This window comes from Phyllobates terribilis, unplaced genomic scaffold (genome assembly GCF_046119375.1).
Source record: "Phyllobates terribilis strain yellow unplaced genomic scaffold, ASM4611937v1 Scaffold_332__1_contigs__length_2088354, whole genome shotgun sequence".
NCBI lineage: Eukaryota > Metazoa > Chordata > Amphibia > Anura > Dendrobatidae > Phyllobates > Phyllobates terribilis.
In genome coordinates, this window is record NW_027363092.1 from 574983 (window position 1) to 591232 (window position 16250).

At 41.1% G+C, this 16250-nt stretch overlaps 1 protein-coding gene across 1 annotated transcript in view; it reads left to right on the forward strand.

Annotated features, from left to right (window-relative positions):
* The window catches only part of SH3BGRL3 (SH3 domain binding glutamate rich protein like 3), a 55159-nt gene extending 44632 nt beyond the window's left edge, over positions 1-10527 (forward strand). Inside the window, exon 3 of the mRNA XM_073666562.1 lies at positions 9842-10527. Within this exon, the coding sequence (XP_073522663.1) occupies positions 9842-9910 (69 nt within the window). The 3' untranslated portion in view covers positions 9911-10527. The remainder of the gene's footprint in view (positions 1-9841) is intronic.
* The last annotated feature ends 5723 nt before the right edge of the window (positions 10528-16250 follow it).

Below are 16250 nucleotides of genomic sequence, written 5' to 3' on the forward strand. Positions count from 1 at the left end.
CTCATCGCTCGTTGATCGCAGAAGCTTGCAAACTACGCCATTTTTTCCCTTATGATTTTATCTTTTGATATCATGCATCCCATAGCTGCAGTCTGCTATTCGGGTGTTTTTGCGCTGCAGCTCCCTGATTGTGGTTACAGCCGTGGAAAAATACCTGCATATTCCGGGGCTGATTTGGTCACTACCCATTTGGGTCTCGTTATTGTCGGACCTATGGAACTCCTAATATCTCATAATTCATATCGGAGTCATCATGTCTGCAAATTCCCCTTTGAAGCTGGGGAACTAGCTTTCAACAGTTACAAATTAGGGCCAGCCTGCATTCTAATTACACCCTGCTCTCTCAGAGATAAGAGGTTTGGTTCCCTAAAGAAGTTTTCACACTTCTTCCCTGGCCGTATGTGAATAACTATTTATCAGTCGTGCGTTAATTGGGGCTTTTGTACTAGCAGAAGGAGAATAAGGGAGGGGGGGTGAACATGTGTGTCACGCGATGGAAGGACATTCTCCTGATATTAATATTTTATAATATTCCTGACAGGGGGTAATATAAAGTACTGGACAACCCCTTAAAGATTATCACAGCTCGGGAAGGTCACGCCAAACCATTTTCAGCTCTCAGCTGTCCCCTATATTCCGGACAATTACACGATTGGCTGACCATCAATGTAGGAGGCTGCAGACTGTTTGCATTAACAGGCTAGTTATTGGAAAACTAACAGTGCGTGTATGATATATACATCTCCGGATGTCAACATATGGAATTTATGTATATACCCCTGTACGATCACTGCTAACTTCTCGATAACCCAAGGAATATTAGCTGCTACCATCAGTCGGGTTTTTACAGGCTGACTGGATGTCTGGTTCTGGTAATGTATGGCTTTGGGGTGCAGTTTATAGAACATAGGGAACAGAACTATTACATTTTATATTTAATCCAGAATGATAGTTAGTGTTTATAAAAAAAATATACAAAAGATTTTACAAAGGGGACAAAACAATACAGAATATACAGTTACATAAAATTTTATTTTATGTAACTGTATATTACAAAATACAGAAAATATAAAATCAAGAAAAATTACTAGACCTATCGTCACAGACATGGCTTCAGGTATATGGAGGGAGGCTTCTTCAGAAAAACCGACAGAATCTATGGTGAACTGTGCCTCCAAGTACTGACACGCCTAAAAGTTAGCGGTTGCCTTTTATTAGCTTCTAAGTTACACCCACACCCCCTCCCATCCTTACTCCTGCAGGGTTGTACTTTTCAGTTTCAGAAAATTGAGATCCCCTAAATTGACTATATCTTTGCTTCGGAATGTTGCATGTGCTCGATATCAACGTCATCTTTTGTATCATGATTTTATTTTTGCATAGAGACCAAATACGTATAGCCTTGTGTATCAGCTCTTTATTCAATTGATGTGATTCTGGTCGTCCTGCAGCGACTTGAAACGGTGCTTTGAATTCGCCACTTCATCACGTTTCCGAAAATATGATTTCCTATCTGTTGGATTGACGCAGATCTTGCAAATCTCCCTTCTTATTTTTCTTGTGAGCAGACAAAGAGAATCCCAAATCTTTACATTTCTAAAGCTCTCTCATCTTGATCGTAAATCTAATCCACATTCCTGAAGGCCTCACATCTGTTCAGCAATTGGCGTATCTATGGGTTACCAAATTCCAAAGGAGGGGGTCAGCTACATAGAGAAAAGTGTAAGCTCTTCTCTCATCTCTTGGAGCATTTTACTTTTTTTCCATGACAGTAAGGAAAACCTTTGTGCTGACCTTGTATTTATACAAAATTACTAGGTCACTTCTAAAAATGGACCCAAACTTTATGGTCCAAATTTTATTTATCTTAATTGAAATCGTTCTAGCCTTTGTACAGATCAGTTACAATTTATGGGTAAAAGGGTTGTAATTACAATTGCTTTCTTATAAGATGGCGAAAGCATCTCTGAAGACATTTTGTTGCATATAATAATTGTGAATGGTTAATATTTTTCACACCAGCCAAGAAATCTATCTGCAAAGCAGGCCGTCCACTGTAAATAGCTGTTGAATTGACATTCCTTGTGTTTACAGTAGATGGTTGACAGGTCCTGCTACTTTTGCAGATATCACCACTGTTTTGCTCAGTATAACTAACTGCTGGCTTTGTTGGCAGTTCATTGCCTATGTCCACTTAGGCGAACATTTATTAATCAGTGGTGCAGACAGGGTGATCCAGTGCCGAAAGCTGCCATCCAGCTTGCCATGCCGCAGAGACTGAGAAGCGCAGGCATGCTTGCGCTCCTCAGTGTCTGGCTGTGACGGCATAAAGATGAGTCGAGGTCATGTCCAATGAACTCAGCTTACCTCATGCACGTCACTGACAGCGTGGGAGAATTCTCCTGCTCAAGCGCTGAGCACAGGAGAATTCTCCCACGCTGTTAGTGACGTGCATGAGGTGAGCTGAGTTCATTGGACATGAGCTCACCTCATGCACGTCACTGACAGCGTGGGAAAATTCTCCTGTGCTTGCAGTGAGCGTGAGAGAATTCTCCTGCTGAAGCGCTGAGCGCAGTAGAATTTTCCCATGCTGTCAGTGACGTGCATGAGGTGAGCTCATGTCCAATCAACTCAGCTCACCTCATGCACGTCACTGACAGCGTGGGAGAAATCTCCTGCGCTCAGCGCTTGAGCAGGAGAATTCTCCCACGCTGTCAGTGACGTGCATGAGGTGAGCTGAGTTTCATTGGACATGACCTCGGCTCATCTTTATGCCGTCACAGCGAGACACTGAGGAGCGCAAGCATGCCTGCGCTTCTCAGTGTCTGCGGCATGGCAAGCTGGATGGCAGCGTTCTGTTGCGATCCAGCCTGTCATGTCAATGTAGCAGAGCTGAAGCTGTCGTGGGAACCATGGAAAGGTAAGGATGATGTTGCTTTATTATTTTACTTTTATTGCAGAAGACATTGACTTCAGCTGGAATGGGCGTGATGGTAAGTATGGTTTAATTTAGAACAATACAGAATTGTGTCTTTATTTCAATTAAAGGACTTTATTCTGGGTGTTTGTGTTTTTTTTTTTAACTTTGACTATGGGGTTAGTAATGGGGGTGTCTTATAGACGCCTCTCCATTACTAACCTGGGCTTGATGTCAGCTGGCATTATAAGCTGACATCAACCTCGCTACAGGGCAGTGGGAAGAGCGAGGCTAAGTGCCAGAATTAGTGCATCCTATGGATGCGCCATTTCTGGGGCGGCTGACGGCTGGTGTTTCTAGCCTGGGAGGGGGCCAATATTCATGGCACCCTTCCTGGGCTATTTAATATCAGCACCCAGCTGTCTGCCTAGCCTTTGCTAGCTATTAAAATAGGGGGGACCCCACATCATTTTTTTGGGGGGTCCCCCATTTTAATAGCTAGTAAAGGCTAGTTATTCAGCTGGGGGCTGATATTAGTAGCCTGGGAAGCTCCGTGGGTATTACCCCCTTCCCAGGCTTCAAACATCTGCCCCAGCCGTCTGCTTAACCTCCGCTAGAGCCTAAAATTACGGGAACCCCACGCCAATTTGTTTTTTTAATAAATCGTTTATTTTAACACTAAATGACAAGTACAGTAATCAACACTCACTGTACTTCTTATATATGTGACTGACATGTTTCTATGTATCTAATCTATGTGTGATGCTCTATTCTTTCTGTTGTAAATTATCGGGTACCTGTGTATGCCGCTGCTGAATTGCCGGCCGGCTTTTTTAAAGAGACGGTGCATGAAAACACTGTTATTTTTTTTTAATAAATCCTTTAACACTAAATGACAAGTACAGTAAGCTGAGCTCTGCCATCCAGCTTGTCATCCTTCAGAGACACTGCAGAGCGCAGGCATTATGGGAACTTCCGATTCCGGTATTCGATATTCTAAAAGTATCGGAACTCAGTATCGGAAATCCGATACCGCGAATATCGGTCGATACCCGATATTTCAGTATCGGAATGCTCAACACTACTAACAAGTAATGGTAATCTTATTAAAAGCCCTATTTTAGTATTCAGAATAAAGTAGAGGAGGTACAAGATGCTTATAAAAGGAAGATTTTCTTAGGCTATGTGCCCACGATGCAGAAATGCTCAGGATTTTTTGCAATAGAAAAACTGAACTTAATATTTTGGTACAGAAACCTTTGCAGTTACAGAGGTCAGATGTTTCCTGTAGTTCATGACCAAGTTTGTACACACTGCAAGCAGAGATTTTGGCCCACTCCTCCATACAGATCTTCTTCTCATTGTGTTTCAGCTCTCTCCAAAGATTTTCTATTGGATTCAGGGCTGGAGACTGGCTAGGCCACTACAGGACCTTGAAATGCTTCTACTGGAGCCACTCCTTAGTTGCCTTGGCTGTGTGTTTTGGGTCATTGTCATGCTGGAAGACCCAGCCACCCCCATCTTCAATGCTCTTACTGAGGGAAGGAGGTTGTTGGCCAAAATCTTGAGATACATGACCCCATCAATCCTACTTTCAATACGGTGCAGTAGTCCTGTCCCCTTTGCAGAAAAGCACCCCCAAAGTATGATTTTTCCCCCAAGTTGCTTCACGGTTGGGACGGTGTTCTTGGGGTTGTACTCATCCTTCTTCCTCTAAACACAGCGAGTGGAGTTGATAAAGTTCTATTTTGGTCTCATCTGACCACATTACTTCCTCCCATGCCTCCTCTGGATCATTCAGATGGTCATTGGCAAACGGGCCTGGACATGTGGTAGCGTGAGCAGGGAAACCTTGTGTGCCCTGCAGGATTTTAATCCATTCCGGTATAGTGTGTTACTAACAATAATGTTTGAGACTGGTCGCAACTCTCTTCAGGTCATTAACCAGGTCCTCCCATGTAGTCCTGGGCTGATTCCTGACCTTTCTCAGAATCATCCTTACCCCACAAGGCAAGATCTTGCATGGAGCCCCAGACCGAGGAAGATTGACAGTCATCTTGTGTTTCTTCCATTTTCTAATAATTGTGCCAACAGTTGTCTTCTCACCGAGCTGCTTGCCTATTGTCTTGTAGCCCACACTAGCCTTGTGCAGGCTACAGGACTTTTCTCTGGTATCCTTAGACAACTCTTTGGTCTTGACTATGGTGGAAAGGTTGAAGTGTGATTGATTGTGTGTGTGGACAGGTGTCTTTATACAGCTAACAAGTTCAAACATGTGCAATTAATACAGTACTAAGTGCACAGTAGGAGGGCTTCTTAAAGATAAATGAACAGGTCTATGAGAGCCTGAATTCTTGCTGGCTGGTAGGTGATCAAATACTTATTTTATTAAATAAAATTTAATTTAATTACAAATCATACAATGTGATTGTCTGTCTGTTTTTTTATTTTTAGATTCTGTCTCTCACAGTTAGTGTTTTTACGATAAAAATTACAGACCTCTCCATTCTTTGTAGTGGGAAAACTTGTGAAATACGCAATGTATCAAACACTTATTTTCCCCACTGTATATAGAGATGGCTACTCTTAGTATGCACTTGTTCACACCTGTTCTCTATCTGGAAATGATGGTCAGTCTGTGATATTTGTATGCATAGGCTCATTTACCGAGCACACCACCCATCAGCCTATGGTTGTTTTTAAGGGGATTGTCCAGTACTTTAGATTACCCCTCAATTTATCCCCCCCTGGGGCCTCTAAGGATTTTTGTAATTAGCTTACGTTGCTTTTTCTGCCTGTGACACTCACAGGCATCACGTGACCCCCTGCTCTGACATCCGCTGATGTCACGACAAGTGCTGGCAGCAGCCGGGAGTCTCTGTTTTCCTGGTTCCACGGTAGATACCAGGCTGTGGGCAGGGTTAGTCCCCTACGTCACACCCGGCATCCACCACGTGCTCTGCCTCTCCCCATTCATTGGGAAAGCGCGTGGTGGATGCTGGGTGTGACGCGGGGGCAACCCCGTCCACAACCCATTAGCCACTGCGGGGACCCCAGCGCTGAGTCATGCCTCACTTGTCGTGACGTCAGCGCAGGGTCACGTGGCCACCAATAGCGCCGCTCACAGGCAGAAAAAGCAACGTAAGGTATGGCAAAAATCCTTAGGGGCCCCAGGGGGATACATTGGGGGAAATATAAAGTAATGGCAACTTCTTTAATCATAGCAGGATCCTACCTACCCATATAAATGTAGGCTACCTGCCCCGGAGAGGATTCACATTAGGCTAGGTTTCCAGCAAAGAAGGTCACCTTGTCATGGCTACTGGGCATATATGAATTGGTCAATTTAAGTGCTAAATATCCTTGTTTTTTCCTATTTTCTAGAGCAGTAATGCAATTCCAGTTTCACAGAGTGCAGCTTTGTTTGTTAGTTATATATGGAGGTGGCTACTCTTAGTATGTACCTGGTCTCTGTTCTGGAAGTGACTGACAGTCTTTTGAGATTAGTAAATGAATATGCTCTTTAACCTGGAGATTTAGGTGTTGCTAGTGCTAATTTACACACCGATGTAATCTAACATGTATGATTGCACTTTCATTCACAATAAATAAAAATTAATTGTTATTTATGTATCTGGCAAAAATCCTTATTGATAAAACCTTGAGAAGCATTCACAAGATGAATGGAGACAGATTATACCAGATGTTGACACCTTTGCACCTTTTCACAAGCTGAAAAAAACATAGATAAATGTACTTTTTAAGTCCGGCAGTAAGTTTAATGCAGGAAAAGATGGTATCTGTTTATATGGAGAAACCGTTAGATGATGATTCTGGATAGTGGGTGTACAATTTATTTCTAAGACAGATGCTATGTCCATGCTTTATTATTGTGCATAAATACAATTCATGGAGGAATGGTAGTATGTGCCCACAAGAGGAGCATATATTAAATATCTATGCATATACAAAAAATTCCAACTACCATGATAAGGACCAAGTCAGGGCCAAATCGTCAATAATCAGAAGAGCAAAGACAAAGAAAATAAAGAGGCCACTAAATTTATGCAAAAACATCAAAATTCATTAAGGAGTAATGACAGGCAAAAAGGAGGGGGTAAAGTGCAAAGTGCAGACGGAAAAAACCTTATAGATAGCTCCACGCAGCAGCTGCCATAAATGATGTATATATGTGGTGTAATTGTACCCAATCTGCAAACATGCTTGATGGGTGGTACACAAAACGGATATGAAATCAAGAGTATATATCAATTAATATAGATTATCCAACACGATGTACCAAATATAATACTAATAAGGCCCTGTACAACTGCCAAAATTAGTTATAAAGTCTGATATATTGCCCTTGATATTTAGCTTGGTATAGTATAATATACACTATTACTGTGCGGAAGATTAATACAAAGAACAATTTGGGACTCTGTAGTACACAGTGGTTCTTGTTTTATTATATCAGATGACACGGAACGCCTGGAAATGTTGGTTTCCAATAAGTTGCATTGTTTTTCTTATATTATAATTATCGAATTGCGAAAGACTATCATATGGAATAACTCAAAGGTTGCACAATGCCAGAAATCTGATCAGAGACATGGGCGGGTTTAAACGTGTTTTAGCAGCACTCAAGTATTTTATCTGTGGTGTAGATAAGTGTGCACCTACATGCAGCATATGCCAATGAGAATATCTGATCTGTTGTATATTATTTTCTTATTTGCTGTTTATAAGAGCCTCTGCATTTTTTTAGCCATTGCCTACAAACCTGAATATGCACATAAGTGTAATGTAACGATTACAACAATTAGCGTGCACACAGCTATAGAGTGAAGTGCAGGTGGAAGGGAGTTGCAGACTCCACAATCGCTACAGTATAGAAATTTTCACCACACACTCAGGAGATTCAGTGCAAAAGTTTTAATGATATATAGAAAAACGTGCAAGTGGTGGTTTCACAAATAAAGTTCATTTGTTTAGAGGCGACCTTTACGTTTCGGCCTGCTCCTGGGCCTTGCTCACATAGTCTCTCTTAGGCTATGTGCCCACGATGCAGAAATGAAGCAGAAAATTTCTGCAGAGTTTCTGCATCTCCCTTGCCAGAAAAAAAGCATGCAGATTGTGCATGCATTTTTCCTGCAGAATACACGTGTATTCACATGCGTTTACACATGCGGACTACAAGCACTTTCCAGGCGATAGCATCACTTGGAAAGTGCTTGACAACTAGGTCACACTATATAAATCCATACAACTAGCATGGATTTATATAGTGTGATCGTAAAAAATAAAGCTATACTTTTACCGATCCCCTGCCGCTTGTGCTGCCGCGTGTGTTGTCGCGCTCCTTCCGGGTTGCCGGCATATCGCGAGAACGTCATCTCCGGTCCTGGAAGATAAGCGCTAGCCGTCCGGCCCGCGACAAGGTAAATATAAACTTTATTATTTTATTCTTTTTTTCACAGGTACAATGGTACCCAGGTCTGGATGACGGTCTTCTCTCCTCCAGAACTGGGTACCATACGCACATTGAAACGCATATAATCCATGAGTACAAATGTACAGACACGGATTCTATGCGTCTCAATGCAAGTCAATGGCGGCAATTCCGCTGCGCTTCCTCAAAATTAATGAACATGGTGCGGATTTTTGAGCGACGCTGAAACGCTGCTGAATAATCCGCAGCATGTGCATTGACATTGCGGAATGCCCTTGAGGACCATGTGGTGCGGATTACCAAGCGTTTTTGATGCGTTTCCGCTGCGGAAATTCCGCAGCAGAAACGCATGAAAAACACATCGTGGCCACGCAGCCTAAGGGAATGGGGAACAGAAACAGTATGTTAAAGCACATAGACAATATTTACAATATATACAATGTATGCCAAAATGACAAAAAATTTGAACAAAAGAGTCTATTACAAATCACGAAATCATAGTTCATATCGCATTGTTGAGGAGAGCCACAGTGTGTATGAGAATACTTTATGTCTTAATAATTGGCGTAACTTTACTCATTATGTGTAATTATATACACACACACGTAAATCACATATGTTCCCTAGCACAGGTCTTTGTCTAGAGACAGATATGGTATATCATGAATATAGGCGGCCGCCACCAATTAGCAACGAGCGCAGTCCGGCCGCGAATAGGCGCCGGATTTCAAACACGCTTCGCTGATTGGTCGCACCTGCCCGGCCGCGACCAGTGGGCGATATTGGCGCGAAATTTAAAACACCGCTTCTCTGATTGGTCGTGGCCAGCCGGCCTCGACCAATCAGCGACTGGCGCAGCCCGGTCGCGGATTGGCGGCGGATTTGAAACACGCAGGCCACCATCGGGAGATCAGCAGCGACGCAGCCATGAGATGACCTGTTTCGCGTTCCACGTTGAGTGATGGGCTGTGGGCGGGGTTATCCCCCATCCCGTCACACCCGGCATCCACCGCACGCGCATTCATTGACAGAGCGCGCGGTGGATGCTGGGTGTGACACAATGGGGGATAAGCGTGCCCACAGCCTGACATTCACCGTGGTACGCGGGACAGGAGACCACTGGCTGCAGCCGCAAATAGTCGTGATGTAAGCGGAAGCAAGAGCCGGCTGCAGCCGGGGGAATTACGTGCTGGCTCTGCGTGGTCAGCGATGTTGTCACAAGCAGTATTGACAACATGACGTAATTACAAAATTCATTAGGGGCCCCGGGGGAATACATTGGGGGGTTAATTTAAAGTAGTGCACAACCCATTTAAACACTGCTTCGCTGATTTAGTTGCTCCCGGTCAGCCGCATACATATTCTAGAATACCCGATGTGTTAGAATCGGGCCATCATCTAGTGTATTTATATTTGTTTTTCTTGCACAGTGAGTATTGTTGCTATCTGAAGTTTGTGCCTTTTTTCTGCAGGGTTTCAAGGAGATGATGGATGCAGTAGAAGATGGCAACTTACACCAAGTCCTACAGGTCCAAAAATAAATTGCATCCTGCATTCACAATGGGATCAACTCTGCATCTATTCTGCGCATCTTTAAACTGGCTTCTAGCATTTCCCAATTCATGTTTTAGTCAGTTTGATTACTGAAAACAAAAACCTAGTAGTATTGCATTTTTTTTTGTGTGTATATGTACAGTACAGACCAAAAGTTTGGACACACCTTCTCATTTAAAGATTTTTCAGTATTTTTATGAAAATTGTACATTCACACTGAAGGCATCAAAACTATGAATTAACACATGTGGAATTATATACTTAACAAAAAAATGTGAAACAACTGAAAATATGTCTTATATTCTAGGTTCTTCAGAGTAGCCACCTTTTGCTTTGATGACTGCTTTGCACACTCTTGGCATTCTCTTGTTGAGCTTCAAGAGGTAGTCACCGGAAATGGTTTTAACTTCACAGGTGTGCCCTGTCAGGTTTAATAAGTGGGATTTCTTGCCTTATAAATGGGGTTGGGACCATCAGTTGTGTTGTGTAGAAGTCTTTGTGATAACCAGCCACATTCTTATCATGACTGTGAATTTAATTGTGTATTTCTTGCCAAAGAGGAAGCGAGTCTTCCAGCTGATCAATAAATGTCTTTTCACAATAACGGTGTTCTCAAGCCTAGCATTTATATCATGCGTCAAGGGTGGTTTTCACTGTGCCATTATACTTGGTCTTAATGCCAAGGTTCAGTGAAAGGCAGCTACTAGAATCAATGAGGCATTTTATACTTTATACTTTATCAATGACCAGTATCAAAGAAAGGTTTGAGAAGTAACTGGAATAATTCTGTTCTGGTTTGTGAAATAATCTATGGGCCTAATAATTTGGCGTCAAAATAACTGGTAAATCTAGATTTTTAATGTTTGTTTTACTTTTACGCTGAATACAAACAGCATTTTTTTCCTTTTACGTGAAAAGTTGACTGTCCCCCCCCCCCCCCAGTGTTCTGGATCCTTCTTTGGTCCATGTGTCTGTTTTTATCATATAAAACATATAAAAAAAATTATAACTTTTATCCAGCTATTCAGTGAAAAACTGATTAGTTTATTGTTCTCATGCCCATTTAAAGAGATGGACACTGTTGCAAAGTAGTACAAATGAAATTTGAATTCATTGTAACAAATGGCTTTGTCAGAGACATGTTGGATTCATATCTAAGTTTTGAGGATTTTGAAGCATGCTCTGGATTGGTACATGTGTACAAGATCAGAAGCAATGTCAGTACATGACTGCAGTGCCAGAACCACAATCAGTACATGTACAATTGAAACCAGAAGTTTACATACACTATATTTGCATGTTTTTCCTCAGTATCTGACATGAAATCAGAATAAACCTTTCCCTTTTTAGGTCAATTAGGATTACCATAATTTTTAATATTTGCCAAATGCCAGAATAATGAGCGAGAGAGAATGTTTTAAGGCATTTTTATTACTTACTGCAAAGTCAAAAGTTTACATACATTTCATTAGTATTTGGTATCAATGTCCTTAAACTGAATGACTTGGGTCAAACATTTGGGATATCCTTCCACAAACTTCTCACAATAATTGGTTGGAATTTGGGCTTATTCTGCCTAACTGGTGTAACTGATACAGGTTTGTAGGTCGCTTTCCTTGCACCTGCCTTTTCAGCTTTGGCCATAAATTTTCAATAGAATTGAGATTCAGGGCTTTGTGATGGCCACTCCAAAACATTGACTTTGTTATCCTTAAGCCACTTTACCATTTTGGCAGTATGCTTCAGGTCATTATCCATTTGGAAGACCCTTTTCTGCCCAAGCTATAACTTCCTGGTTGATGTTGCTTCAGTATTGCCACATAATCTTCTTTTCTCATGATGCCATCTATTTTGTGAAGTGCACCAGTCCCTCCTGCAGCAAAACAACCCTACAACATGATGCTGCCACTCACGTGTTTCACAGTTGGGATGGTGTTCTTAGGCTTCCTAGCTTCTCCCTTTTTCCTCCAAACGTAACGATGGTCATTATGCTCAAAAAGTTCAATTTTAGTTTCATCAGACCACAGAACACGTCTTCAAACATTAAGTTCTTTGTTCCTATGTGCATTTTCAAACATTAATCTGGCTTTTTTATGTTTCTTTTGGAGTAATGGCTTCTTCCTGGTAGAGTGGCCTTTCAGCCCATGTTGATACAGTACTCCTTTCACTGTGGATATTGACACAATCTTACCAGCTTCCGCCATCATCTTTATAAGGTCTTTTGCTTTTGTCCTTGGGTTGATATGCACATGTCGGACGAAAGCAAATTCATCTGTGGGACACAGAACCCATCTTCTTCCTGAGCGTTATGATGGCTGGACATTCCCATCTTGTTTGTACTTGCGTATAATTGTTTGTACAGATGAACGAGGCACCTTCAGGTATCTTGAAATTGTACTGGAGAATGAGCCAGACATGTGTAAGTCCACAATTCTCTTACTGATATCTTGGCTGATTTCTTTAGACTTTCCCATCATGCTACACAAAGAAGCTGTGTGTTTTAGGTCTGCATAAAAATGCATCCACTGGTGTGTCTTTAATTAACTCAGATGTTTCCAAAAAACCTATGAGACGCTTCCGAACACATGACATCATAATATGAGCAGTTCAGAATTGTTTAAAGGCATAGTAATCATAGTGTATGTGAACTTTTGACTTTAAAGTAAGTAATAAAAATGCCTTAAAATATTCTCTCTCATTATTCTGGTATTTGACATATATTCAAATTTATGGCAATCCTAATTGACCTAAAATGGGAAAGGTTTATTCTAATTTTATGTCTGCTATTGAGAAAAATATGCATGTGTCTTTTTATATAGTGTATGTAAACTTCTGGTTTCAACTGTATACAGGTCCAAGCTTAACCCCTTAAGGACTGAGCCACTTTGTACATAAATGACCGAGCCTAATTTAAATCTTATGCCCTTAAACCATAGTTATGTCACACAAAATAGTTAATACATAACATTTCCCACATATCTACTTTACTTCACTTAATTTTTTTTTGTTAGGAAGCTAGAAGCGTTAAAAGTTGATCAGCAATTTCTCATTTTTCCAATAAAATTTAGAAAAACATTTTTAATAGGGACCAGAACATATCACATTTGAAGTGACTTTGGGGTACCTATGACAGAAAATACCCAAAAGTGACACCATTCTAAAAACTGTACCCCTCAAAGTCCTCAAAACCACATTCAATAAGTTTATTAACCCTTCAGGTGCTTCACAGGAATTAATGCAATGTAGAAGGAAAAAATTATCATTTTACTTTTTTTCATGAAAATTTTACTTTAGCCCCATTTTTTTTATTTTCACAAGGGTGATAGGAGAAAATGAACCTTAAAATGTGTTGTGCAATTTCTCCTGAGTATGCAGATACCCTATATGTGGGGGGAAACTACTGCTTGGGTCCATGGCAGGGCTTGGAAGGGAAGGAGCACAGTTTGACTTTTTGAATGCAAAAATGGGTGAAATTGACAGTGGATGCCATGTCCTGTTTGGATAGTCCCTAATATGCCCTAAACAGCGGGAACCCTCTCACAAGTAGCCCCATTTTGGAAACTAGGCACCTCAAGAAATATACCTAGATGTGGGCTGAACACTTTGAATCCCCTTCTGCTTCACAGAAGTTTATACCATAGAACCGTGAAAATAGTCACATTTTTCCCACAAAAATGCTTTTAACCCAAAATGTTTCATTTTTTACCGAGGTAACAGGAAAAAATGTACCTTACAATGTCTCCTGAGTGTGCAAATACCCCCACATATGGTCGACAACTACTTTTGAGGCATAGTGCAAAGCTCAGAAAGGAAGAAGCACCATATTGGATTTCAGATTTTGCTGAAATGGTTTGAAGATGCCATGTCACATTGACTGAGCACTTGAGGTGCCAGAACAGCAGAGACCCCCCCATAAGTGATGTCATTTACAAGCTACACCTGTCAATGAATTCATCCAGGGATGCAGTGAGCATGTTGACACCACGTGTGCCTCGCAGAATGTTATAACCTTGGGTGATGAAGAAAGAATAATTACCGTTTTACCACTAAAATGTTGTTTTAGCCCCAAATTTTTATAAGGGCTAATAGGAAAAAATGGATCACACAGTTTGTTGTGCAATTTCTCCTGATTGCGCCAATACCCTTCATTTAATTGAAAACTACTTTTGAGGCACAGTGCAAAGCTCAGAAGGGAAGAAGCACCATATCGTAGTTCCGATTTTACTGTTCTGGTTTGCGGGTTCCATGACCCACAGAAAGTGTTCCTGAGGTGACACGACAGCAGAATCCCCCCATAAATGACCCTATATTAGAAACTACACCTCAATTAATTCATCTAAGGGTGCAGTGATCATATTGACACCACGGGTGCAACACAGAATTTGATACCATTAGGCAGTAAAGAAAAAATAATTACATTTTTACCACAAAAATTGTTTTTTACTTTGAGTTGATTTTGCTTTTTTTGTGGTTTGAGTTGAAGCTTTTATTGTGACATTTTACATATTGTTTGGGATCACATTTATCCTGCTCTCTACACTGAATAATATGAGGTTTTCATCTAAATCTCTGACTGATGTCAGTCAGGTGAAACTCCTGACTGATCCATTCACTAATAAGGCAGAAGTTTTACTCTGGACTTCGTCCGGCCTCTGTTCAGCAGTGTCCTTCTTTTCAGAAGTGCACAAAACTGTGGCCAATGGCACTTTTATGGCTGCCTAAACAGACTGCCACCGCCGGATCATAGTCCTGACACAGTGCCTCCATCTGCCTCATTGAAGGGAATCTTCCCTCAGGGTTTCCATTAGAATCACATATTTCAGAGATCTAAATGGAAACCCCTGTGTAAGCGCTCAGCGTAGAGCGCAGGATAAATGCGCGACGAGCCTTACTGCTATCTTTGGGAGGCAGAATGAACAAATCGGCAACAGGTCAAGAATTGGTTTTATTTATTTTTTAACGCCATTCCTCGTGCGGTATAAGTGATTAGACAACTTTATTCTTCTGGTTGGTATGATTACAGTGATACCAGATTTAAATAGTTTTTTTTTTGTTTGGCTGCTATCACACACTATAAGACACTTTTTTTTTTTTTGCAAAAACTAGTTTATGCATTGCCAGATTTTGACAGCTATAATTCTCCATTATTCTGCCCACAGAGTCATGTTAGGGCTTGTTTTTTGTGTGTGAGTTTTTATTGGTACTATTGTTGAGCACATAATATTTTTTGATCGCTTTCTATTCCGATTTTTGGGAGGCAGAATAAATAAAAACTAGCAATTCATTTTATGTCGTTCCGCATGTGGTAAGATTGATAAGACAGCTTTAATTCTTTGGGTCAGTACGATTACAGCGATATCACATTTTTGTCATTTTTTTAAATGTTTTGGCGCTTTTACACAAAAAATATTTTATAGAAAAAGGAATTATTTTTGCATAGTTTTTTCTGTGAGTTGTAACTTTTCAATTTTTCCACTCGAGCTATATAGCGGCTTTTTGTTTGCGGGACAAGATGAAGTTTTCAGCTATACCCTTTTTATTTACATTTGTTGTTTTGATCACTTTTTATGCCACTTTTTTTCAGCAGTATCATGAAAAACCGTAGTTTACCACTTTATTTTTATGGTGTTCCCTGAAGGAATTAACTAGTGGGACAGTTATGGGTCGGGTCTTTTCATACGCAGCGATACCAAGTATGTGTACCCTTTTTTTTTTTTTTAAACATAAAAATGTGTATTTATTGATGCAACTTACTTTTTTTTTTTTTTTTTAATAATTTTTTTTACCCTTTTTTTTTTTCCTTAGTCCCTCTATGGGACTTTCACTTTGATCGCAGGTATAATGCATTGCAATGCATTTACCTGTATAGAAGCTTCTTAGACCATGCTCAGAGCATGGTCTAAGAAGCCTCCCGTAGCTTGATGACCCGTGGGTCACCATGGCAAAGTTCGGGCCCCGCTATGACATTGTGTAGGAGGGCTGATCTGAAGTAGAGAGAACCCCCCTTTTAAATGTTGCGATCGCTTTTGATTGCAGCACTTAGGGGGTTAAACAGTCAGGGGTCGTGCTAGCACCGTCCCTGGCTGTTAGCGCAGGAGCTCATCCATTAGCACCGAGCTCCTTCTGTGATCGTGTGAGAGTTGATATTTCAGCACCTCCTGCACGACCATGAGTCTGGGGACTGATGACATTGGTCCCCGCACCTCTTCCTGTGCTGGTCAGCTGTCAGCACTGAAAGGTCACTACATGACACCCTCATATGACATGCTGTTTGTCATTCGTCGATAAGGGGTTAATACAGTGATTAACTGTAATGTTAGGTCAGCC